The 27,184-nt window shown below is 46.8% G+C and overlaps 1 protein-coding gene across 2 annotated transcripts in view; it reads left to right on the forward strand.

The window, feature by feature from the left end:
• The window catches only part of LOC119382338 (transmembrane protein KIAA1109 homolog), a 961,129-nt gene that overhangs the window by 659,614 nt on the left and 274,331 nt on the right, over positions 1-27,184 (forward strand). For both annotated transcript variants that reach the window (XM_049412180.1, XM_049412181.1), the window contains exons 34-35: positions 8,271-8,513; positions 20,620-20,807. In XM_049412180.1, the coding sequence (XP_049268137.1) occupies positions 8,271-8,513; positions 20,620-20,807 (431 nt within the window). The remainder of the gene's footprint in view (positions 1-8,270; positions 8,514-20,619; positions 20,808-27,184) is intronic.

Below are 27,184 nucleotides of genomic sequence, written 5' to 3' on the forward strand. Positions count from 1 at the left end.
AGAATGTCACGCCCGCAATCAGACATCTTAGAATGCATAGCACTTTGAACGAGTTTCCTATCGCATTTTTTAAGCGAGTCGGACTCGGAACAAGAGCAGAAGGTGAAATATATTGTAAATCAAAAAGTTGTAAAGATATATTCATGAAATTTCTACAGTAGCATTAAAACAACATTTCAAATAAGTGTGCCAATTTTCATCAAAATCCATGAAGAAATAAGAAAGTTGGTACCGAAAGCCACGTCCCCCCTTAAGAAAAACAGATCAAGGAGGGAGCAGCGATTACCTTGTGTTCTTGTGAAATCTTCAACTACTTGCCGCAGATCAAAAGAAAAGATCATATCAAGTAACCGTTCCTGTGGCTTGTCATTAGAAACATTTAGTGTGAAGGTTGGCCAATCCACGTGGGGCAGATTGAAGTCTCCGCCTAGAATTAGTCCATCACCAGGCTTCACATGAGCAATGAGGTAACTTTGCAAGTGAGCAAAGAAATCAGGAGAGGAATTTGGTGCTCAGTAAAGTGCCCCCAATGTAAAATATGTGGCACAAATAACAGCCGACGCGGACTTAGAAGCTCAAACAGACGTTTATTAGCATCCGCATGAGCCCAGAACGTAAAGGTGGCTCCTTGGTTCACGGTAGAACGAGCGCAGGCACTCGCTTGCCCAAAACTCGTCTCCTTCTTCTTGCGGGCCGAACACGGGAAATTCAACACATTCCCGGCTGCGTGGTGGTGTCTCGTCTGTACGGTCAGGCGCTTGCTGTATTGCCTCCGTACGCGGTGATCTTTCCACTTCCTCGACGTGTCCTGAAGGTGTCAGCCTTCTACTTTACAGACTCCTCCTTCCGTTGTCTCTCGTGCTTTGGCATGGAGACTGAGGACGTCCTCTCCTGCCAGCTCGCGGATGTAGGCGAGCAGGTCCACAGGACTCTCAGCACATACTGCTTCGACGGTTTCAGCAGCAGCCATCTGTTGCCAAAACAATCCAGCAATGTCCTCACATTCAGGTTTTCTTTGCTGGGAAGGCAGTTCTGTAGTCTTGGGTCCGATTCTTGCAGCACTTGATGAGGTTGCATCTTCTCGTGTGAGCATTGAGGGATGCTCTTGAATTTCCTGGATGGCAGCACAGTCTTGCGTGCGCAACCAATCATCCTTCGGGCGATTCTTCAGGCTACCCAATTGTGTCCGACTTCCAATAGTCTGCTGATGCAGACACGTTACACGATGGACACGTTTTGGGCAAGCGCGTGCGTGCTTGTCTTCTTCTTCTTGCGGGCTGAACGCGGGAAATTCAACATCCAATACATATCTAATCACACCATGATAAGCTTTACAAAATGTGCCCTAAATGTTCGCTATATGTGGCATTCTCAGAATTTTAAAGCGCTCCTTGAACAGTAATGCCACACCCCCACCTTTGCTCCCTCAATCTTTCCTGTGCATTTTGTACCCACGAGGAACGAATTCATTATCTTTTATAGAATCATTTAACCATGTTTCTGTGAGAATAACTATTTCAGGGCTATGGGTCACCAATATTCCCTCCAGTTCAGTGACTTTGTCAACAACACTCTGGCAGTTCACATTAAGTATATTAAGCTCCTGAGGTTTTGGTACGCGACGTCAGTTTTCATTTTTCTTTAGTTGAACACGTGCACCTTCCTTTTCATCCCAGCCAAATATAATGCCGTCTGCGCTCAGTCTATTGTGCATAAGTTTTACTTTTGAGCCATTATTTCTTTCTAGAGTGCAACTGTTCCAAAGCTTCTTTCGAATGTCACAAATTCTACGTGAGAAATCTTCGGGTACTGAAACATCTGTACCCTTCAGCTTGAATGAAACCTTCAAAACTGACATTTTTTTGCGATAGTCAAGCAACTTAAGCATGACTGGTCTGGCATGGTTAGCATTTTTTTCCCCAATTCTTTGGCATCCTTCTATGTTTGCCACAGAAACACCCAATCTGCTGTGAAACAAATGTTTTACTTTATTTTACTTTATTTTCAAGATCCTCAGAAGTTTCGTTGCTTGGTTCATCAAGACCGTAAATTACCAAGTTATTTCTGCCACTACGATTTTCTAGGTCATCTAGTTTGTCAACAGTGGAGGCTAGAGCTGTTCTAACCGTAGATCTCCACATCCTTGACTACACTTTAGTTGCTCAGGTGGCGCTCTAAACCATCAACACGATGAGTTAGTGAACTTGCCAATCTCTATCTGAGGTAGCCGCTTTTAATTAGTTTTGACCGGCAAGAAGTTCCATGAGTATTTCCTTCTCGGAAAGGCCAGGGTTGGCCTCAACATCGCCACAAAGCAAGAGATTTACAGGAAGATACTTGAGCCGAGCAACAAGGCATTCAAGACAGTGGGCAAGGCAGCAGCAGTAAAAACCGATTATCGTTACGACAACACGCCGTCGGCAAGTATCTACTGACCTGGAATACATAGAAAAAGGGCTTCCTGAGCATGTTGCCCCTTTTGCCGCTGCATTGCCCACTCCAGAGAGTGTAAGGTAGGGAGGTGGGCGAGTTGCAAACACGACGGAGACATAAGATGAGAAGGACACAGCGCTGTGTCCTTCTCATCTTGTGTCTCCATCGTGTTCTCGCCTTTTTTTTTTTTTTAAAGTATCCACACAGCCCCGCCACGGTGGTCTAGTGGTTATGGCGCTCAACTGCTGACCCGAAGGTTGCGGGATCGAATCCTGGCCGCGGCGGCTGCATTTTTGATGGAGGCGAAAATGTTTGAGGCCCGTGCACTTAGACTTAGGTGCACGTTAAAGAACCCCAGGTGGTCGAAATTTCCGGAGCCCTCCACTACGGCGTCTCTCATAATCAAATCGTGGTTTTGGGACGTTAAACCCCAGATATTATTATTATTACAAGTATCCACACAGAGTGTGTTCACCGAATTGGCCCAAAACACGCTCGGCGACATTGTCCTATCATTTTGAGACTTGTTAACTACCTAGACAAAACTAAGGTAGTGTCATCCTGCTTCAAATTAAAGGGCACAGGAATAGCTATATCGGAGGACTCAAGAAAGGGGCTATGGTTCTAAGGTGCCCCTTTGTTTTGATAAGCTCAAAGTGGATGGCAGGCTGTGCATATGGGACGCAATGCACAATTGCAGAGTGGAGTTGTCCAAATACACTGCGCCTGCATGCATAAGCGCAATAACAAATGACGAGAATTCGTCAAGACGACCCGGCTTGTTTTGCTGAATGCACACAGTATACTGAATAAGATACAGAAGCACATGTCACTGAAACCTGGCTGCATTCCAGTGTGCGAAATTCAGAAATAATACCTCCATTGTACACGCTCATCCTTAGGGACAGAGGATCAAGGGGCGGCAGAGTCGCAATTGCAGTTAAAAAAAGAATATCGCGCACTTAATGGCTTTAGTGATCATGAAAGCATACAGTGCAAATGAGAGAGAGCTCTCTAATGAAAAACAGAGAGTTCTGCCGGTGTATATTGAAGGGGTCCGCTCTGTGTACGGCTGGTGCAGAAGCCTAGCTCCGGTTCCAGCCGCAAACAGTCGTACCGTGCACGTGTCGACGTCCCCTTCGCGTAGCGCGAGTCATCACAGCTACGACGGGTTCGGGCGAATAAGGCAACAGGCTAGAACAACAAACAGCACTTTATTGCTACTCTAGCAATAAGGCGTAAATGTCGCGCAGAGGGATAGTCCACTCTAGTAGAAAACAAAGAGTAACGCTTACTCCTTTGGTCGATGGTCGGCTCGTGGGTCTTGGGGCAGTGAAGTGGTTCCTGGCAGGACAGCAGAGCAAGAGAGGTCATCTCCCTCCCCACCACGAGTTCTCTTCCCCGCGAACAGGGAAGCGAGGATTGTGACACGAGGTGCGGCAGGAAAGAAGGGGCTGCCAGGAAAGGGGCGACGGTGCTCACTCTCCGAGGGGCCTCTTGGCTCCCGCCGTCAGTCCGCGATCACGGCCGCATTAAGGAAAGGGAATGGGCGCGCGTGCTCTCCCACAATATGAAGGCACCTGCACGCTACTGTGTACTATAGGAAAAGGGGATTGACGACAGAAAGGCCCTAGGAGGAGGAGGGCAGGAAAAGAAAAGGCGGAAGAGGAAATATCAGTTTTTAGGGGCGAAGCTCCTTAAGGCGGCACCCGTTCGTCCCTCGTAGTCGTCGTGGTCGTAGTAGTGAGTAACAAGTCTTACGCTTTGACCTCCAAGGTGGTGCCGGTGGGAGATTTCTCCTGTGCGTTGTTGAACAATAAAAAATTCGCAGCGTGCGCGTTAACTAAAAGCCGAATTCTTCTGTCTCTCATTCCTCATTAGCAGCCATTGGCATGTTCCAGTAGGAAACGTTAGTAGAAGTAGAAGTGTAAGTGTTAGCTAAAAGCCGACTTCTTCTGTCTCTCATTGCCATTAGCAGCCATTGTTTACCTCCAAGGTAGTGCCTGGTGAGATTTCTCCTGTGCGTGATTAAACAATAAAAATTTTGTTCAAAACGCCGTTGATTGATGAAATAAACCAACGAAAGACGCCAGATGTTTTGTAAAAGCAGAACGAGAGAACGCCAGATGTTTTTCTTAAAGTGTAGTAGTAGTAGGGTAGTAGTTGCATGTAGCCACCTCGCCCGATCGTCAACGGGCGAGGTGGACCGGCAACGGCGCGAGGACCCTGCCGTACGAGAGTTAAATCACACTAAAAGACATACTTTGCGGGCGATACACTCTAGTGAGCTTTCAACTTTTCGTCTTAGTGTACATGATAAAGAAATTATTTCTACGAAAAACGCAAGGCACACCTTGAGCAATATGTTTGGTTTTGGGACGCTAAATGGAACCATGAGGCGATGCGAAGCCGGAGCACTTGCACGATCGCGTTCCGTTGGCTTTCGTTGGGCATGCTACCGACCTCGCGTCGTGGAACGCGCGTCCTGTCTTCCCTCTAGCCTTGCCTTTAATTCGCACAGGGCGAGCGGGGAATGCGGTCGCTCTTGGCGCTCTTTCGCTCGGGAGCGGACTTCTTCCTTGCATTTCACCGATCACAAGTGATAATGAAGGGACCACGTAAACCAACAGTACAATAAAAGTTTGATGTTTAATATATACACGATGTTTCACACTCTTTATATTATGTACTGGGCGCATTTCACGGAAGAGTTTCACGGTTTACAGATGATTCCCTCCGTAGCTTCGCCCCACTCATCATCATTCACCCCGTGGATATGCTGTGATTTTTTGGTCAAGCCAAAATATGGGGAGGTGTCCTCCGAATGCTCCCAAGGAATACTTAAGTTCACTGTATGATAATTTGCTGCGAAATACAAATTCGCGTTCAAACATCCTTATAACAAGCTCGTGCAGCTTTTCTCATGACGGCAAAGGTATAAAAAGTGTTACTGATAACGGCATTTATGCTTTCCCCCCCCACTCGGTTTCCGATGCCGTGAGAATTTCCAGTTCTCGTGACCTTGCGTGTACAAGTAGCTCGCTTCCCGATTCGTTTTCAAGGATGGGATATCTGATGATCAATTACTTGTTCTTGAGCATCCTATTTGTGAGAGGCTATACGCATGCGGACGATGATGGAGTTTTAGGGAATAAATGAGACAAATCAAGTCGATGAGTTGTGCTCAAAGTTTAAAGACACTCATTGTGAAAGCACTTACATGCCTCTAAAAGAAAACTTATCAACAAGGAGTGTTCGTGGATGGATCCTGATCTGATCCATCTGAAATGTTTCGTCGAGTGCAGACGTGGTGCAACCTGTATTTGGTTCGTTACGGCTCGAAGGGCAACGGTAGGTGGCTGACACTGGACGTGTGAAGCATCGGCAAGTAACATTGGCTTTGGGGATCCTCTCGTATCTGGTTCACCGGACAGTGCGACGAAATCATCACAGGCAGGAAGCTGTGGCTGTAAGGTTGGCCGGTGCGTGGCATTGGGTCTGTGGTATCACAGCCGTCGGGGGCCATCGACGTCGTGGTGAAATACACGAGAATGGTGGGCACATGCGGTTAACCTTTGACCAAAAAAGACTGCACTGGCTCCGACAATGGACGCAGCTTATGTGAGGGCAGGACCGAGCACTCCAGAGCAGCACAGCTGATGGAAGATGACGCACCTCCTCGTCGTGTGAGGAAGAGTGTGTCACGGTAGAGGGCGGGGACAATGTAGATGACATGCAGTCAATATCCTGCTCGAGCATCGTGAGAAGAGCAGCTGGAGATGAATCTGGTTACGGTGGTGGTACGATTGGTACCGCACGCTGCAGTGAAGCAAGGGCTGGGGCCCCGTGATGGCTCCCTGAATGCAGGCGGTACGTTTCTTAGTAGCAGGGCAGCATGCAGCACACAGATGGTCGTGGGGCCATGAGCCAAAGGTCAACATGCCAGTGAGATGACGCAGTTTGACCGGGAGAGCATTCGGAAAGATGGCGGGCATCACCAGCTGTGCAATGCCACCATTCAGCTCTACGATGGCATCGGTATGAAAGAACCATTCTCAATACCTTGCAGGAACAGTCCCGAAAGTATTTGCAATGCACACGTACATTTGCGCTGTGTAGAGCAGTACTTCAGAGAGCATAGGTGCAGTGTTGTCGTGTGTCTTCCCATGCACGGGTGCGTCTCAGTTTTGTTAATATCAATCATCTCTGTGGTATTCAATGTAAAAACTCTGATCTGACCATGATGGAGGGCTCCGGTAAAATGTAGACCACCCGTGTTTCTTTAACAAGCACTGAGGTCGCAGACCTCTTGCACTGAATTCACCTCTTTTCTGTTTTTTTAACAGGTTTTATCAGTGTCATGGAAAAAAATAATTAAAAGCAACATTATTTGCTGCGTGCTTCAATGAATCAACCAAGCTGTAAAGGATGCATGTGCTCCGGACCATCTTATGTGTTTTCTTCGTTCACGTCGTTCCCCGGCCAGGTGGGATTCCACCAAACTCTTGACTTCATAAGTCTAACTTGAAAACACAATCAACGTACTTTTTCTGGCTTAAATGTAAAACGTTGCACTCAACCCACAGTGTTCGTTCTAGATACGCTTCGCATCGCAGCAAAAATTCTTTAGACAAGGTGAGGCATGTTGTCCGACATAAAAATAACGAGCTCGTATGCACTTCTAGTCGTTTGTGCTAGGTATTAAAATTGACGCGGGGTGTGAAGGCAAGCACAGTGTAGACACATGAGCGGCCACTGTGGCTGCAGCATACAAGAAAATTCTTACGGATGTAATTGGTACAGAAATAAACTTCACGCCAGGAAGCTTCCCCTCAACGTTTGTGAACACAGTCCTTGAATCGTAAAGCGGGAACACATCATATATTGACGTCACAGTCAATTAGAGGGCTACAGCGTTCAAAACTCTTCACCTTCTATTAGACACCGGATCCTTTTTTTGGTAAGTTCCAAGGTGTCCCATTATGTTTTGTACGAATAGCAGATTTATAAAAAGCAGCAGCATTTTGCAGTAGAATTGAACAAAATGAGAAAAGCGAGCTACGAGAAGGACGGGAAAAAGCCCGACATGCTGCGACACGGATACTCTTTCGGTCCGCCATCTTGGATAACCTATAGTGCGAATGCATCGCGAATTGCAACCACCTGCTAGGCAACAAGCACCACTGTAGCGAGAGAGGGACGTGTCTGTAGCCACTTGATATGGAAAGGAAAAAGGCTGAAGCAGAGTAGTGGTGGCTGAGTTGTTGAGCGCAGCCAGGAAAGCTCTATGCATGAGCACTGTGAGAGGCATGGCATGTTGGTGGAAAATGATGATGATGCTACGGATTACTTCTCCCTCCTGCAAAATACACAGCAAACCATTGTACAGAACAGTGGCGAACTCTCCGTTTTGTATGTGCAGGGTGCCAAATGATGGAATGTGGATTCAGTAGTTCTTTGCCCAGTATTTTCAATGCCTCCCTGGCATTTGCATCAGGCTGAAACAGATGGCAAGCGGATTGAGAGTCAATTACAATTAGGGCTGAACCTCTCTGTTTTTTGTTCAGTTCATTTAGTTGCCATAGCGACATGCTGACTGATTAGGTTTTATGCCTCAAAGTTTGTAGTTGTGCCTGTTGCCACATTGTTATAGCAATTTTCGTGCACTCCCCAGGCGTCAGTGCGGCAGATTATTTGTTTACTACCGTAACGTTGTTAAAGTGGCCAGGCTGTGGCTTGTCTGGCTGGGTGATACTTTGTGCTCATGTGTGGGTACTAATGATTTTAAACGTGGTCAGGTTGCGATGGGTAGTTAGCATGCAATCTTTACTTCTCAGGAGCCAGTGACCCTGCGACATGCCTGCCTGCTGCTCGACCCCAGCGTGGATGCCAAGAAGCGTTCTCGGCTGATTGAGAAAGAGATGAACGAGCAGGCCAAGATCATCAGTGACCTGCGCTTCTTGGGGGCCAGCCAGAGCACCATCGAGCAAGAGGAGAGGCGGCTCAAGGAGCTCGAGACGGCTGTCTTCAATGACTTCCGTCGAGATGTCATCAAGAAGCTGCGCAGACAGAGTGTCAAGGTTGGTACTGTGCCTGCTATCTAAGTGTAATGCACAACACCTTCAAAATAATAGCATGTGGCTATCAAGGAAAAAAGCCATGCAGCTGGCGGGAAATACTGATAACTGTGAAGCATACTTTTTGATAATAATAATAATAATATCTGGGGTTCCAAAACCACGATATGATTATGAATGAGTACTAACAGACAATAATGCCAAGGAACGTATAGGGGATGTTATTAGTAGTAAATGTAACGTAAATGTGAAGAAAGAAAAATGGACGAAAAGATAACTTACCGCGGGCAGGGACCGAACCTGCGACCTTCGAATAACGCGTCCGATGCTCTACCAACTGAGCTACCGCGGCGGCGATCCCCCCGTCCACTTTATGGGGTATATATGTGCATTTTAAACGTGGAGTGTCAGTCAGCGCCGTTAGTATACATGACGGCGAGTGTGGAACACTCTTTTTCTGCCTTTTGGCATCACGTAGTACGTGAACTTATTACGAGTAGGCAGCTGACCAATAATCCCTTGCATACTACCTGAAAGCATGAAGTCTGCCAGAATGAGACCCTCGCTATGAATGAAGTAAAGTAGAAATTTTAAGGGCTCGTTTTTCTTTGTTATACACAATATTAATCAGTACTAACAGACAGTAATGCCAAGGAAAGTATAAGGGATGTTATTAGTAGTAAATGTAATGTAAATATGTAGAAAGAAAAGTGAACAAAAAGATAACTTACCGCGGGCAGGGACCGAACCTGCGACCTTCGAAGAGAGGCGCCATAGTGGAGGGCTCTGGAAATTTCGACCGCCTGGGGTTCTTTCACGTGCACCTAAATCTAAGTACATGGGCCTCAAAGCATACTTTTTGAGAAAATCCTGCAGGTTTCGTTGGTAGCTTTGTGCCTATGCCAGGAATATGTTTTTTCATAATTCTTCAGCGTACAGGTCTATAGACCAGATACGTCTTTTAGAGTAATAGTGTTATGAAATATAATCTAGTAGGAGAGTGTATGTAAAATCGTTTCATCCTCTTTACTGTTGATACTTCTTTTGACCAAATAGAAGAGTCTTGGCGTTTGATAAGTGTGTGTGCTTTCCTTTGTTCATTGCTTATTGACTTTCACTGAAGAATGGTGTCAACAGTTTGGCCTTTTAGAACAATACAGCTCAGTGGTTCCACTCCTACACCAAAGTGCACTGAATGTAACTTACTGCGCCATCAGTGTCTCAGATTTGATGGCACCCATCACTGGCAACTGCACTGCTGGCACGTCAAAACGTAAAAGGCCTCATTTTGGAGCCACCGTAGTCACAACTACAACCCAAGAAATTTTCTGGAAACAAAGCAGCGATCGCACAAGTGTGCCAATTAGGCCACAATGCCATGCAAAGTGCCAACACTGTTTCTGTCGTGCAAGTTGGCCTGATGGCTCTCCACAGAGGCTTGTGCCTGCCATGGAGATCGGTGGTAATCAAGTCGCTGCCGGTAGCTCATTTTAAGCGCAGCAGGGATATGCAATTGAGTCAGTATGGCCACACATGCTTCGTTTTCTAGTTTTATGTAAGTGGCCAGTTACACGTGTAACCACTGCCTTGCACAGGTTGCGCCGCAGTGTTCTCGGTTATTTTAGACTCTTCCGACAAGATTGCATGCACAGCGCAAACAATAGAGTTTGTTCTGGAACTAATGCGGCCACCAGCGGTAGCGCTGGAATCTTCGGTGCCACATGTATGAATGCCTTATTACTGATCAGATTACCGACGAGTGACGCCTGTGCTTGCCGCTTTCGCTGCCCTTTGAGTGTTGCTTCTTTTACCGGGCACAAGCTTGTCCAATAAAGCTTGTCATCTTAGCCGGTGCATTTTGCTTTCATTTTGCACAACCACGTGACGCTATTAAGGCAAAAGCTTTATGTACCTCATCAAATGCAAAAATTGACCGGCTGCGTCGTAACACAAGTGATGCAAAAAATCATCACATGATGGCATCATCATGTGATGTCATTATTAAGGCAGCGATTGCCAAATTTTGTGACTTCATCGTGATGTCACCTAACGTGACACGACATTGTCGCTTGCTCATTAGTGGGCCGATCGTGAAGGCAGTGCAAAATCAGGTGAGGTGCCTGCCGTGCCTCCAGTCCTGGAGGCAGTTAACGCCGTTAGCATACAGTTTGGCGTAACTCAACAAAGCGCTGGCATAAGAAAACGGGGCTGCTGCAGCGAGCGAAGCGACTATCGGGCTAAAGCTTTGATGCATGTACAAAGGTATGAGCCGTATGCTGATCCCTGGCACGATAGGGTGCACGCAACTGTGCCCGGCAGATCAAAGGATGCAGTGCTGGGTGGAGCGATGCGGCTCTTCTCAGGATTCTCACCTGCCCACCCTCCCTCCTCACTTCAGTAGGCCTTTCACATTGCGGACAGTGGACAGCACATGTCCTCTTCACTTGAGCTGTGGTCGTCGAATGCCCTCACACAGTGTCATTCGCACATAGAAAATACAAGACACAGGTCAGTGCTGTAGATTTGGACTTTATATGGGACCTCACGGTGACAGCAGCCGCAAAAATGCACCTTGAGTGTTCAGATAATTGCCATCACAATAAATGTTTGCCTCCTGGTCAGAGCAGCCGCTATTCCACTTTGATATGCGCAACTGTCATTTGCAGGCTCGTCACTGATGGCCCTGGCGTCTGAAGGCCCATTGTGGAGTGGCTACGCTGTGTTCTATGTTTGCCCCTCCTGGGTCAACCACTGATGGCAAAAAAAAAAGCAAAAAGTACAGCTAGTTGAGATACCAGTTCGACTTGCAGGGATCCCAGGCGTTGAATGGTCAGAGCGATTGTCACTGCGAGAATGTTGTAAGAGAGGGAAGGAAGTGTCGGAGGAGCTTGCCTTGCTCCATGGTGAGGTAGTTTTTACAGTGACCTTCAGTATGCATCCCCTGGGCAGCTTACACCAGCAAAACGGCACATGGACAAGAATGTAGTTGGGTGCAACAATGGAGACAGGTAAGGCTGCGGCGGGGCTTGTTAGAGGTGCTGCTGTAGTACGACGTCATAGATGGTATATATAAAGCTGGGATGCGCGTGTAATACAGTGAACTCCCGTTAAGACGAACTCGGTTAAGACGAATTCTCGCTTATACAGAACAACACGGGACCATTTGTTTGGTATCCCATAGACTCAATGCAAAAAAAATTCGCTTAAGACGAACCGCCCAACTGTACTCTTCTGTTAAGACGAACTTTCGCTGTGATCAACAACGCTAGCGATTCTGTGAAACGAACACTGCAGTCTTGGTGGGGCATTCAGGCGACCGAGAAAAAGCAAAAAAGATGAAAAAAAAAGTGTTTCCTGGAGCAAAGACGCGAAGCAAATCGCGACGCTGAGGGCGCGAGATAAACGAAGAAGACTGGTCAGCGGATAAAGCCGGCATCCCCTCTCACCCCCAGCCTGTGGGTGGGGGAGGTGTGGGCTTTATCAGCAAAGAAAGCAACAAAAAGAGTGGGGGATTTACAACTTGGACCCCCAAGCCATTGCGTCCTTTTGTAATCCCCCCCCCCCCCCCCGTTCTTCCGTTTCCCAGCTGGAGTACAAAGGAGAACAGGACAACACAAGAGCTTGGGGCCCCTCCGCTGTGGTCAGAGGGGCAAACACAAGGGGACAAGGGGAGTGGGGGAAAAAAAAAGCGACAACAGGAACAAAAATGGTCTGTGCATTACAATTGAGTACACGACCGTCAGAGGGGTCAGGTGCATTGTCATCACCATCACACAATGGCAGCCGAGCACATGCATTTTGTGGTCAATTCACGTTGGTTCGCGTAGGACCTATGCGCATTCTATCTGTTCCCAGTGAAGTGCAAATTGTGATAAGCCATTTTGATTATGGAAGCGCACGACAAAGGAAGGCTATTTTGCACAGTGAATATAGCTGCGTCGTGTCTTTTTCGTGGCGAGGCTTGTGACCGTGAGTAGCCCGATGGGATATCTTCGGCTGCACGTCGATCAGGAAAAGTTACTACGGGCCGAAAACGGGAAAATATCCGGACCTCGAAGAAAACCTTGCAGACTTTCTTAAGCAACTCAGCGTATAATGACTTTGTCAAGGCAACAGTACGCGACCGAGGTGTATCCAGAAGTGATCTTAGAGCCAGCAAAACAGGCTCACAGAAGAAAACGAACTGCCAGGACAATAAGTTTTACATTCTTTGAAGAAAAATTGTGCTTGTCTCTTAATTTTTTTTCTAATCGTCAACACATGAGTGTGTTACAGTTTTATCATTAAAATGTGGTAGCAAATATCTTCACGAACATTTTTATTTTTGAACACGCGAAATCGGGTGCTCGTAAGATCCGTGTAAATACTCTGCTTGAAGGCATAGTCTTTATCTAGATGAGCCAAATAAATTCTTTTTCTTGTCTTTTTGCCCCCCATTGTAAGTCTACTCCATTCAGTGTTTTCAAGTAGCATATTTGGATGCACTTGGCATGTTGGCATGTCTCTTTTTGGGAGCACTCCTGATAAGACGAACAGATGACCGCGGTCCCTTCGAGTTCGTCTTAACGGGAGTCTACTGTATTACTGCATAGAGGAATTCCATCTCGTGTGCTAGACCGGCACATCAAAACCAACTATACACGGTAATTGCATCGACTCACCATTGGTGAACAATATGACCTGTGCAAAGATGGATATTCTCACCGTGTATCACATGGATCATGAACCAGTGATCACAATAGTTTCAAAATTAGATGAGCATAAGTATATACGCGTACACAAGTGTTAAAACAGTAGAACCTCATTGATACGTTCCCGCTTAGTACGATTTCGCGGCCCGTACGCTCGCATTCGCGAAATTACAAATTACCCAATACAACTGTGTGTAATACGTTCCGGTTGATACATTCCCGGAAAATGCTCGAGAATATCACTTCCGCTCTTCGGCAAACCTAGCCCCATATTTCCAAGCGGCAATGCAAAAAGAACCGACGCTCATGCTGCCCAAAGTTTCGTCTAATGACATGCCGTTCGCGTTTCTTTACGTTTACGTCATTTGTCCCTCAGTTCGATTTTGCAATATTCGCGTTGTCTCGTGATTTGAACACATGTGACCACTACGTTATTTCCAGTCAGGATTGGAATTAGCTGGCTGACCTCTGGCTGCCAGCGAGGTGCCGGGAGTTAGAAAATCAAAAAGTCCCTCCATGTTTTTTCGAGAAATAAATGGTTTTTGGGTATTCACCTTAACATAGGCTTGTCAGCCCCAATTTTTACTTGATTCGGATCGTACGTCTTACCAGATCGTACGTTTATTTTTCGCATTTTTCTTTTTTTTTTTTCAGAATTGTATCAACGAGGTTCTACTGTATATGCAGAATAATCTATGATTTCATAATGTATGCAACATAAAGAGCTTCTTTGATAATCCGTCCTCATATGAATCCCCAATAATGTTTTTTTTCTTTTTCTCCGTGCAAAGCACATGCTGTGTAGCTCACTTCTTGCTTACTAAACTGGTATCATGATTCCGAGGCTGGGATCTCCCATTTGGTTTTGTGTGTTTAGTTGGCATTGAGACACCACTGCACTTAGAGTGCAATATTTTATTAAAATCAAGACTATAAATTTGTGGCAGGAGCCTTGCATTTTTATAACTGTGTAATTGCATTTAGAGTGTAATTTCATTGAATGTAATTTTTTCTGGTCCAGTATTCTATTTAAAAATAGCTCGAGAGCTTACTCTGCAAGGTTGAAGTGCATGGCACCCTTGTCTTTTTATTATTGGGAGAAATAATATTGACATTTTCTCATTGGAATCGACAATGGACCTAGACATTTATGTAGCTCTTCAGGAGAGCTAAATGGAACTTGGGCATCTTAGCAAGTGCAACAGAACAAACACAGCAGAGACAGGTAACAGGACGGGCGCTAGACACCAACTGCAAGTTTACTACTGCCAGAAAACGATTGAAATGTAGAGGTGCACATACCTGCAATGTCGCTTCAGATCAGCTGTTTCTTTCACACGCACAGCCAGTGGAGGTGTACTCGCACATTTATCAGCTTCTATACCGATGCAGTATGCCTCGTAGATTCCTCGAGCTTGCTGAGCAGCAAAGCTGCACCCTTAAAGTCAGGCATGCCAGAGCACCTGCTGCGGCAGTGATCTGCCAAATGTCCACCCCCCCGCCAGTGAATTGACAGCTGCGCAATGCTCTCTCAACCTTTCATTAATGCAGCGGCCAGTTTGACCGACATAGCACATTCCACAAGTAAGTGGCATTCTGTATACCACGCCTACTTTGCATTCCACAAAATTTGTGGCGTGCTTTTTTGTGCAGCCAGCCTTGGCAGCCCTGTTCACACTACTGCACATACGTGCAAGCTTTCCAGGTGCCGAAAAAACAACCGAAATGCCGCACTTCCCGGCCACCTTTTTTGGGGCTTTGCACATAAGGCCGCACCTTTTTGGTGTCCGGTTGATTCGAGCCAGTGTGCTTCCCTGTATTCAATTCTTTGATCAAGCTTCCATCAATGGAAGCCAACAATTCAACGGGGAAGCTAGCCCTGCATAGGCGGAGCACGTGGAGCTGAAGGCTGCACGTGACCTGATGGACTTATTGAGAGCAGCGCGCGTGCAGTTTGGAACGGGCCGAATCGTAGCTGGTTTTTTGGATCTCGGATGGCAGCATACTTGACCTGTAATCGTCTACATATCTAAAAATGTTTAAAATCTTAGGAGCACTTGATTTTTCGATGCACGTAAAAATACGCTTGTCACAGAAGGGTAAATTGAAGCAAGGTCGACAGCTGGGCTAGTTGGTAAGGTTCCATAATATTTAAGAGCAGTGCAAAAGACTGAAGCAGTTCACAGACTTTCACGTCTGTCAACTTCTTGTCCTTTGTCCCGTCTTTTGCGCTGCTCTTAAATATTATAGAAGGATAAAAATAGATCGCTTAAAGCAGGAGCAATACATGATCCAATACAAATTCCTTCCTTTTGAAGGAAAGGGGTATCATTAAAAGAAACAGTTGTAGAGAACAGGTAAAATCTTAATAATTCCATAAAATTGCCATTGTTTAAACCTGTGGAATTTTGGAGGGCCACAGGACCAAAGTCACCAATACTCTCACGTACAGCGCAAAAATCCGCAAATGTCCATCCCCCACATCACTGCCGCAGGTGTTCTGGCATGCCTGACTTTAAGGGCGCAGCCTTGCTGCTCAGCAAGCTCGAGAAATCTATGAGGCATACCGCACAGTATTCGCACCATCGTTGCGTTAGTGTGGATAGGCGGTCGGCGGTACGTAGCCAAATCTACTCAGCGGAGCTTCGTTGCGAACAGTTTGAACCAATTGTAGGCAAATGAAGCGCGTTGATTCCAGTCTAATGGTGATATGTAGGCCCTCCATTGCCACATTAATGCATGAAGCCCGCCTAACATCCTTATTATGTGTGAAGTAAGCGCAGCCTGCCAATGAGTGGGATACTAGCTTTCGAAGACGGTCGTGTTTTGTAGTGTGCTCTATGTTTTTTGTTGTTTTATTTGTACATGTTTGGCTTGGGTTCTGCCTATACTACAATATAAATGGTGTTGCGCGACTGAGCCAATTAAGTATTTACTTCTTGTTCCAGGGGCTACAAAAAAAGTCTTTGTGCACTTTTCTTTTCTGTTTGCATGACCGCTATAGAAGTGCGTGGCTTGAGGTCTTTTTTTACTGCTAACCGGCCTTTGCGGCGCTAGTGCATGCTTTGCGATATCGCAAGGATTTCGAAAACGCCAACACTTCACAAGATGGTGTCGTTAAAATTCTGCATTCACTCTTCGACATTGAGGGCTTGCTTCTTCTGTTTAGGACGACGCTAAATGGACAATGTGATGTGCTTGAACGACAAAGGGGCGCCCGCATTGGAATGATTTTAGCGAATGGACGGCATGATGATTACATCTTATTAGACTGCGTACAAGCCTCGGAAGGCGAAATGCTTGTGTATATTGTGTAGGTATACGTACAATCATTTCATACTGTGCTCATACAACGGAATAAGCTGCCCTCTGAGTACGTGCATGACGTTCGCACACATGTGAGCACGGCGTGGCTAGCAGACGACACGAGGAGCCATCCACTTTACGGGGTTTCGTCTGCTCGCCGCAAGGTGCCAACTTTGTTCGATCTCGGGGCCAATAGAAGCTGATAAATGTGTGCCTGGCTATGCATGCGAAAGACACAGCTTATCTGAAACGACATTGCAGGTGTCTGCGTTAGTCTGCACCTCGTGGTGAGTTCTGTGCATATCTGTACATTTCAATCCTTTTACGTCGGCAAACTTTCAGTTGATGTCTAGCGCCCGTCCTATTTACGTGTCTCTTTCTTCTGTGTTTGTTCTGTTGTGCTTGCTAAGATGCACAAGTTCTACACCCACGAACTAGCCCAAATTTCTGCATTGAAGAGCTAGATACATTTTTTAGTGTTAAATACAACTTGCATCTCCAAAATATTTCAGAATGTGAAATTGCTGCTCTAAGGGGCTCCCAAGTGCAAAGTTAGCAGCTCCAAAATGGTCTAAAATGACATATTTGCTGCTCCAAAGATTGCTTCAAATCAGAAGTCCTTGGTAGCATCACTGTGACAGCTGTTACCAACAGTCTTTTAGAACTGTTTGCATTTTGGGAAATCTCTTGTTCAAAAGCAGGATGCGTGCATCAGGTGGCACTGATGTTAATCGTGCCTGAGTGTTTGCATAGCACTTGGACTTGACATAGCATAGTTTCAGTTGTAATGTATGGCTACTTTAGGGAGACCCTCTCAAGTTTCTCCGCCGACACCAGCTCTTGCCCATTCCCTACTGGAGAAAGCGAACTTATCCCACCTCCTACGACCCCTGTACACTTTATAGGGTATATATGTGCATTTAAAGCTAGGAGTGTTAGTCAGCGCTGGTCGCAGCCATGGCAGCGAGTGTGGAACTTTCTTTTTCTGCCTTTTGGCATCACGTAGCACGTGATCTTTGGTGTCACGTAGCACGTGATCTGGCAGACTGTGTGCCTTCAGGTAGTATGCGAGAGATTATCGGTCAGCTGCCAGCTTATAAAAAAAAAAGAAAGATCACATGCTACGTGATGCCAACAGGCAGAAAAAGAGTGTTCCACACTCGCCACTGACTAACTCTCCTAGGTTTAAATACACATATATACCCCATGAAGTCGATGGGGGGATGACTGCCGCCGTAGTTATTCGAAGGTCGCAGGTTCGGTCTCTGCCGGTGGCAAGTTATCTTTTCGTCCACTTTACTTTCTTCACATTTATATCCCAATTATTGCAAATAACACCCTTTATACTTTCCTTGGCGTTATTGTGTGTTAGTTCTCATTAATATTGTGTCTAACAAAGAAAAACGAGCCTCCTTCTTCCTTCAATCTATGTGTAAGCATGCCCTCAATAGCACTGCATGATAATGAAATTTCTTTCCGCAGTCGTTTCATTGCATAGTAAAAAGGTGTACATGTGATCATCATTTTTGTAACCGTTTGTAATCTTTGCAGGAGCACATTTTTTTTTCGTTTCGTTTCGGCTATCAATGATGTAAGAGCGCATGATACTTGGTGAAGGTTTAAATAGTGGGTGTTCTTTCCAATAAAGTTTGCGGTAGCCTCGATACTCACCGGAGTCGAAGTCCACCGCGAGTTCAGGCTTAGCGAGCCACAGGGCTGCGACCACCGTCGTCTGCTCGCGTGTAGCGCACTGCTCCATGCGCGCTCAGCTAGCAAAGGCGTTGAGCGCCATGCGGCAAAAACACACAGTGTTCGATACAACAATGCACACACAACACTTTATTTGCCTTTGGCAGCACCCCAAGACACAGCACTACGTCCATTTCCGGGACACGGGAAAGCAACGGGCTTCCCGCGCAGACGGTACACGAAGGGGGAGCCGCAAGCACGTCGCAGGTCGCAATGGTGAGCTTTGACACGCTGCTCGGGAAAAGGTCCCTCGCAGCTATGCTGCGCACTCTCGCGATGACCACTGGGCCTGGGCGTGAGAGCTAGGGCAAATCTCCGTAAGCATGGGCCTCCGGCAAGTGCGGCTCGGCGCAGTACGACCACGCATGAGCACTAGGCACTGCTCTTTGGCTTAATGTACGGATCAGGAGCTAACACTCAGGTAAACACGCCCGCCAAGGATGCCGAGGCTCCCAAAGGGGACGTTGGACCAGGAGGAAATGCGTGCTTACCCAGCGCCGTCCGAGAAGAGTTCGTCTCTGCGCGCATGTGTCTCAGTCGCGCCGAATGTCGCGGCTCCGAGACTGCGTGTAGTGCCACCACGAGAACCAGCGCGTGGCGAAAGATGGCGCCACTTGCCGTCGCGGGACAATGGGAGAGGGAAGAGATTAGCAGAATGGTGAAATGTTTGCGCAGAGGCTTCGGGTGCGCCTCGGATCCCCACAAGTTAGTTGTGAGAAGGCGCTCTGTGGTGTGTTGTATTATTTCTCGTGTCCTTGTTTTTGCGCTGCCCATTTCAAAGATACATCCCATAACAGCATTGTAAATGCGAAGGGGTTGATTCCACCTGTAAAATTCTACTTACTCCAAAATAGATGGCACCAAGAAAGCAAACGACAAGCACGATGGCTTACTGAAGTGCGCTGAACAAGGTGAACAAATTGTGTTGCATGCGCCGGCAGTGCAAGGTCAAAGTTCACACATGCAGAGAAAATGAGTGTATCTGCACAAACATAACCAGAGTTTCTGAGTGATACACGTCTGCGTCTTGAACGTTGAAGCAGAAATTAGTGCAGAAATTGAAGCAGAAATTAGTGCAGTGCATTCAACTTCCATCATTTCACCAATTATAAAAATTTATGAATCTATATACAGTGTGCTGCAGAGCCAACATTTCAAATTGTTAACAAAGCTGCCATTGATGACAAAGTTGCAGTGATTTATGATGCGTGTGCGACTTGAAGAATTGATGTAAAAGGAGGCCACCTGCCAGATTCAAGAAATGACCTTGTAATTGGTGGCAAGTGAATGGGTCATATTTATAGTCTTTTTCCCTGCAATAACATATGACTACGTCAATGAAAACCAAGGAAGGGGTGCAGGGGACGTTAATTGTTCTATTTTATGTGTATTGTAGTAATTGTGATATAAATGTGAAGAAAGTAAGGTGGATAAATGAATTAATAAACTTTATTTAAAATTATTCCGGCAGCTTTCTATGAAAAGACAACTTTTTCAACTGTCTGTTCATCCACTTTACTTTTTTCACATTTATATCATAATCACTACAATACAGTTACAACAGTACAATTAACGTCCCCTATACCTGCCGTGGCTTCATTATCTATGAAACGAGCTAAGAAACGAGCCCTTAAAATTCCCTACTTGAAATATGATGGAAAGCAGTGTTAATTTTAAGGGCTCGTTTTTCTTTGTTATACACAATATTAATGAGCACTAACAGACAATAATACCAAGGAAAGTATAGGGGATGTTATTAGTAGTAAATGTAAGGTAAAGGGGACGAAAAGATAACTGGCCTTGTTATTCGAAGGTCGCAGGTTCGGTCCCTGCCCGCGGCAAGCTATCTTTTCGTCCACCTTTATTTCTTCACATTTACCTTACATTTACTACTAATAACATCCCCTATACTTTCCTTGGCATTATTGTCTGTTAGTGCTCATTACTACTTGAAATATGTCACTTGACTCCGCGCCGCCCTATATTCATGCTGCTGCCGCTATTCTATATCATAGAGAATGTACTAGCAAGAGGCGTGTACACACGTCCTATTTGTGTTGTGCGGTGATGTGTTGTCTGTTTACACAATGCCGATGGAAATGAGTGGTAGCCAACAGAGGCGACACGGATTTGTAACACATATATTTTGTGGGAAACAGCACAGTCCTGCCTCTTGGGGCAAATGTAGTGAATCAGGCACTCTCTTCCTTGTCGTTGTGCAAAAAGCGCGAGACCAGGAGGATGTCAGTCCCTGCTCCGCATCTCCTACAAGTCTGAGTAGACACTGCCTTCTTAGAACACCACAGCAGTGTACAGTTTTTTTCTCACCCGCTTTCCTGCAGCACAGCTTGTTCTCCCTGCAGGCGGCATCCATCAAGGACAAGCTTGGTTTGGGCACGGTGTCTCGGTTGCCTGCCGACACACCCGAAGAAGAGGTCACCCACCAGCTAGAGACCTCCCCAACCAAGGATGGCACGCACACACGCACTGCATCCTTTGACATGTCCGACTTGCCCGCCACCCCAAAGCGACCCATGTCACTGGTCCACAGGTATTCTCATTTGAATTTCTTCTTTGCATTGCTCTTCTTTTGTCACTTGATTTTGTCGCCTATATATTTTCTGGTTCTGCTCAATAAACTTAGTTGGAAGTTAGCGCTCGTCTTCATGTCCTTATCCTGAGTTGGCGCTATAGCAGTCATCATGACACACCAACTGGCCAAAGTCCTTTTACCTGCTCAGTAACGTTCTACTTCATTGGGTTACCAAAGCTGGTAATACACTTGGTGAGTGTCAGCACAGATGATCGGCCATGTGTTGTTTAGAAGCGTCTCCATAACAGCACAAATCAGACTTTTCTTAGTTTATGATAGCACATTTGTGTCAACAGAAGGCGGCTTCCAATGGCAAACAAAATGCATCACACCATGTTTGGAAAGAAGCAATGGAAGGTCCCTACATGTCTTGATGTTTCTTCTTACTAAAGTCAATTGTTAGCTTTCACTTGAGTTCAAAACTGAAAAATGTTGCACCAGCGTGTCACTTAAGCTTATTTGCACTTCTGTAGTGTTCATTTTACCACAGAGCTTTATATGACGAATGCTGCAGTGGAAATTTGCTTAGTGCCCTTAGACAAATAAAGCTATGTTTACGGAACGAACCGTGCCATGCTTTTTCGTGGCAACTAGATTTAATCAGCATTGTGAGGTCACTGCAGTGAAATTTGACTTCTGGCTTTTTGGGTTTGTCAAGAAAGGTGTGCTAGCACAGGAGTAATACCCAGACACAAGATATTAATGAGAACTAACAGACAATAATGCAAAGGAAAGTATAGGGGATGTTATTTGTAGTAATTGGGATATAAATGTGAAGAAAGTAAAGTGGACGAAAAGATAACTTGCCTCCTGCAGGGACCGAACCTGCGATGCTCTACCACTGAGCTACAACGGCAGTCATCCCCCTGTCCACTTTATAGGGTGCATTTAAACCGAGGAGTGTTAGTCAGCGCCGATCGCAGCCATGGCAGCGAGTGTGGAACTCTTTTTCTGCCTTTTGGTGTCACGTAGCACGTGATTTTTTTTTTTTACGAGCTGGCAGCTGACCAATAATCCCTCGCATACTATCTGAAGGCATCAAGTCTGCCAGAACTTGGAAACCAGGAACCAGGAAAATTGCACTAATATTATTTAGCTTTAAACAGCTTACACAAACACCTTTGCTTAATATGTAAACCAAATTTGGTATTGAAACAAGAAACGATACTCTCAGACTAAATTTTCTTACTAACAACACCTAGATGACATTCTGGGAAATTCGGAAGGCACCCATGTGACCAAAAATTTTTTCTCCGAAATATTCTGACAATGCACTGTTTTTGATGGAATAAATCAGCACGATTTTTTTCGTATAAATTTGAGATGGTCACCAAAATGGCTGGGACATTTGGCATGGAATGACCCATTTATGAGAACTCCTGATAATTCAAACAAAATCATGGTTTGAAATATCAAAAGCTTACTGCACATGTCATTTTGCCAGGACCCATGCACCAGTTCCAATTATTTGTTTGCATTAATAAGGTTTGAATGTGTGTGATGGCATTTCAAATGCTTCAATTATACTGCACTTCACAAGCTATGGAATTAAGAGTATCCATCTTGCAGTCAAATGAGTTCTGAGCATAGGTTTGTCCGAGTGGCATCGCTCTAGTAGAATTGAAATGGAAAGCATCGGGAAGCCACTTCCCGTGCCCTTGTGATGCAATTACGAGGGTTGTCCGTAAAATATGATTCCCAAGGAGCTGCAGTCGCAAGGAACGCTGTTACGCAGCATCCGGCGACACTGCCGTGTAACTCGGTTCCCCCTCTCACAGTCGCTGTCAGGCTAGCTTTCTGCAACGCTCAGTCTTGGCTTGGCAGCCATTTGAGATGGAGCTGCCACTCGCTTTTCCCGCCAGGTGCGAATCATGCTCTGTGATTCGTTTTCTTTTTGTTCTTTGCTCAAAAAACACTGCGCCGGTGAACATGCCTTCCCAAACTGAGCGAAGACTATGGGCAAAAGTGTATAAGCGTACAGCACGTGTGCAAATGGTGCTGAGAATTGAAACACGAATGTACAGACGTCAATAAGGAACAGCGTTCCCAACGGCCATCGGTTTCAGACTAAATGATTGCGAAAGTGGAAGGAACAATGCCGAAGCCTAACGTTTCGGGAGTTCTACGAGATGATGCCTGATGTCGGCAAGACCTGCATTGACAAGATTTTGCGAGACTATTTAGGGGTATGCCAAGTTTAGTGCAAGGTGGGTTCCCAGAATTCTCACGGAAGACAGTGAACGGCAACATGCCAAAAGCAACCCGCAAATTTCTTCAGGCCTACGAAACCAACGGTGAGGAATTTTTGGATTCTACTATCACTGGGTACGAGACGTGGGTCCACTACAGGACACGGGAAGTGAGGCAACAATGCCATCCGTGGAGACACACTGTCTGCTGGCAGAGGTTATGGTTGTGCAAATTCATGCCTCTCGGTACAACAATCAATGTGGATCACTACTGTGAGACGCTGAAGAAGCATGAAGAGAATGCGTTCGCATCAAGACAACGCTCGTCCGCACATCGCCCGTGTAACGAACGATCTCACCAACTACTTTGCATGGGATGCTGTCACACACCTACCCTACAGCCCTGACATATTCCCAAGTGACTACCATCTCTTCCCTGAACAGAAAAAAAAAAGGGGAAGACACATGGTTAGGATGCATTTCAGAGCCAAGCCAACACCGTCAAGGGGACATCGGCACCACCGCTGACCAGCGAGCCAGCCGCAGGCAGCAAGGTCTCCCACCAGAATACGGACTCGCCACGGCAACGAAGAGAACGGGAACGATGACTGCCGCAGTGTCCCCTACAGCTATCGTGATGCAACCACCCAGGGAGCTGCCGACCTTCCGTGGTTCGCCATGTGAAGACCCCGAGACTTGGCTCGAGACTTTCGAAAGGGTCTCAACATTTAATAACTGGAACTCCGAGGACAAGCTGCGCCACGTATACTTTTACCTGGAAGAAGCAGCAAGGACATGGCTCGAGAATCGGGAATCGACACTTCGAACCTGGGACCTCTTTCGCAGCACTTCCTTGGAGACGTTCGCGGGCATCGTTCGAAAGGAAAGGGCCACAACCTTGCTGGAGACACGGACACAACTGCCGAACGAGAATGTGAACATTTTCGCGGAAGAAATGACTCGACTGTTCCGCCACGCTGACCCCAACATGCCCGAGGAGAAGAAAGTCCATTTCCTCATGCAAGGAGTCAAGCAAGAACTCTTCGCAGGGCTGATGCAGAACCCACCCAAGACCATCCAGGAATTCCTGTCAGAGGCAACAGCAATCGAGAAGACGCCGGAAATGCGCACCCAGCAGTACAATCAACGCACAATTCAAGACAGCGCAGCTGTTCATGTGCTTGGCTCCGACGATTTGTGCGAAATGATCCGAGCCATTGTTTGAGAAGAGCTGCAAAAGCTTGCACTTTTTTTGCAGCCTGAAGTGACGTTGATTGATGGCGTTGTGCAGGAAGAAATTCAACAGTCACTTGGTGTTCCTCTGCCAGCACTGCCTCAGCCGCAAGCCATGAGCTACGCTGCTGCAGCCCGACTGTAAGTTTCCCCTCCGTACCCACGTCAAGACACCACATCGAAGCAGTTCCATCACCAGACACCGCCACCGCCGCTACTATCGACGCCCTACCATCTGCCTGTCGACCAGCACTATACCCCGAGGAAGACCAACGTTTGGCGCGCCCCCGACCACCGCCTACTCTGCTACCATTGCGGGGAAGTTGGCGACACCTACCGCTGCTGCCAGTACCGAAAGATGGGACTGCGTGGTTTCGCTATCGACGCACTGCATCCACAGCGGGGTGAAAGACCACGCGACATCACGCACTACCTTGCAGAAGCGCAGGGGACGTCCCGACAACCTTCCCGTTCGCCGTCGCCAGGCCGCTGTTTCACCACAGCGCCGCCAGTACACTGGCCCAACCTGGGGCCGGTCGCATAGCCCACATCCAGAAAACTAAGGACCACAACCGATGGAGGTGCGGTTGCTGTATGACGAAATACCGAAGATCCTCCGATGACGATGCCACGACAAAATCGTAAGAGCACGACGCAAACCAGACTGAGCTCTGATGACGAAACCTTGGGGCCTGAAGAAGATCTATCGACGCGTCGTAGAAGCAGCGGGACAAGCCGACCTAGCCATGACCCGACGCCGCGACTTTACCGCAACGCAAGACGATGAACAAGCGACCTCGACGTACTCGACGTACAAAAAACTTCAACAAAGTTCTTCGTTGAAGACATCGTCCTGCGTCATGCCGCCCCAGAGGTCCTCATCACCAATAGAGGTACGGCCTTTACTGCGGAGCTAACTCGGGCAATCTTGAGGTACAGCCTACAGACAAGTCGCCGCCTGACCACCGCCTACCACCCGCAGACTAATGGCCTCACCGAGCGGCTAAATAAAAACATCGCCGTCATGCTGGCCATGTACATTGACGTCAAGATTATTCCAGAGCTTGCGTGACTACCAGTGTAAGGCTTGAAAGTTCAATGCGTGAATTATAAAAGACGGCGCATCCCAGTGATGTTCAGTTTTATCGACGGCCGATGCTCTGTTCGCCGCTATCAGGGTACAGTGTGTATTGCTGTAGTTTGACTTTTCGTTTCCTGGCCACAAGTTTGGCCAAATAAAAAGTTTCATCTTGGACACGCCGACTGCTGCCTTTGTCAACGTCACGACCCAGTGACAATATTTCTTCCTGTATGAAACCCAAGCGAAACTTCTAGACCTTGTGGGAGTGCTATCACTCCCTGTAAAGCCGTTTGCGCCTCATGGCACATGCGCGTCTCGCGGATAGGCCACAGTTAGGTTGAACGGCTGCCAAGCGAGCAGTGGCGCTGTGTTCCCCTGGGTTAGGGTCAGCATGGTGGCGCCGGCAGTGCCGCCTGCGGGAGAAGCGAGGCCGGCATGCAGGAAACGGCAGGGGCCCTCTCTTTGGGTTTTGCGGCGTGCGTGGATGGACGTCTCCCGTGGTGGGTCCGTGGGGAACGATACCGCGGCTCGTTTCCCACAGGCCCCTCGTGGTGTCGTACATCGACGACGCCGCATTCGCGGTGCATTGTATGTTTTATGTTACCTTGGGTGTGTGGATTTTTCCAGGTATTGTATAAGCATTGTACAAGGTTACTTAACGTGTTAATAGTTGTGTATCAGATTCGGCAGGTGAGCTCGCCGTATGTAAAAAGCGGCGATATCTTCAGACCCCACAACCTTTGTTTGGGCAGTCACATAGCGGTCTTAGCAACCATGTATCAGTACACTAGAGTGCGTATTTGGGCGGGTTGGTACATGTCCTTAGAAAACAAGGAACAGCGCAAACAACAGGATTAGACCAAGCGCTGACTTACAACCAGTGGTTTATTGCACACAATATATGCACGTGGAACATGAAAGGACAACACTTCTTAAGTCGCAACACCTGACAAGGTGTACAAACATACAGAAACAACTGAAAAAGAAATATTAAAGGTCATCCACGGGTTTTTTTGTGACGAGCGCTTTAGAAGGCACACTCATGCACATATCTCCTTTTTTTGTAGATGCAGTATGCCTCGTATATTTCACGTGCTGTCTGGTCACCATAGTGCCTTAGTGTTTTGCAGTGATCAAACATAGCATGACAGCCACATATGGAACTGTGCACGTCGTTCAAGTGGCTGCCAACAGAACCTTTCATTAGATTTCAGTGTTCTCTGAGGCACACAGTGGCCAGTTTGGCCGATGTAGCAACAACTGCATGGGATGGCAGGGAGAAGGCGGAGAGTGCCGGCATAAATGGACCACAAGGGTGGGACAAAATGGAGTGTAGAATGCACATGTGTTGGGTGTGGGTCTTGGAGGCTATGTGTAGTTGCCGGGAGAAGAACGAGATGGCACAAGTGGCGCGAGGAATAAAGGAGTGTGTGGTGTTGGCCGGTCGTCAATTGTGATACAGCATTAGCAAGCTTTTTGTGTGTTTCTTATCGCAGGCACCATACTCTGTTCACGTTTATCACATACTGGAGAACTTATTCATCTCTGAAAAAACAACTCTGCCTTCTTTTTGTGCTATCTTTTTTATACAATCTGGTACCCCGTGCAAATAGGGAAGGTTGGTGAAAGTGAACTCTTCTCTTGATGATCATCCCGTTTTTCTGTTGTGGAAGACAGCGAATTGTCCTGGTAGCCTGCCGTGCACAATCTGAGCACCTGGGAGTCAAAGCTGTTGAGCATCGAGTGTTGGCATGATTGCGATAATGCAGCCCCTAGCAATTCCCTAGCGATCAAATATATTTGGCAATCACTTGCTTGACAAGTTTGACAGT

Source organism: Rhipicephalus sanguineus, chromosome 2 (assembly GCF_013339695.2).
Source record: "Rhipicephalus sanguineus isolate Rsan-2018 chromosome 2, BIME_Rsan_1.4, whole genome shotgun sequence".
Classification (NCBI taxonomy): Eukaryota; Metazoa; Arthropoda; class Arachnida; order Ixodida; family Ixodidae; genus Rhipicephalus; species Rhipicephalus sanguineus.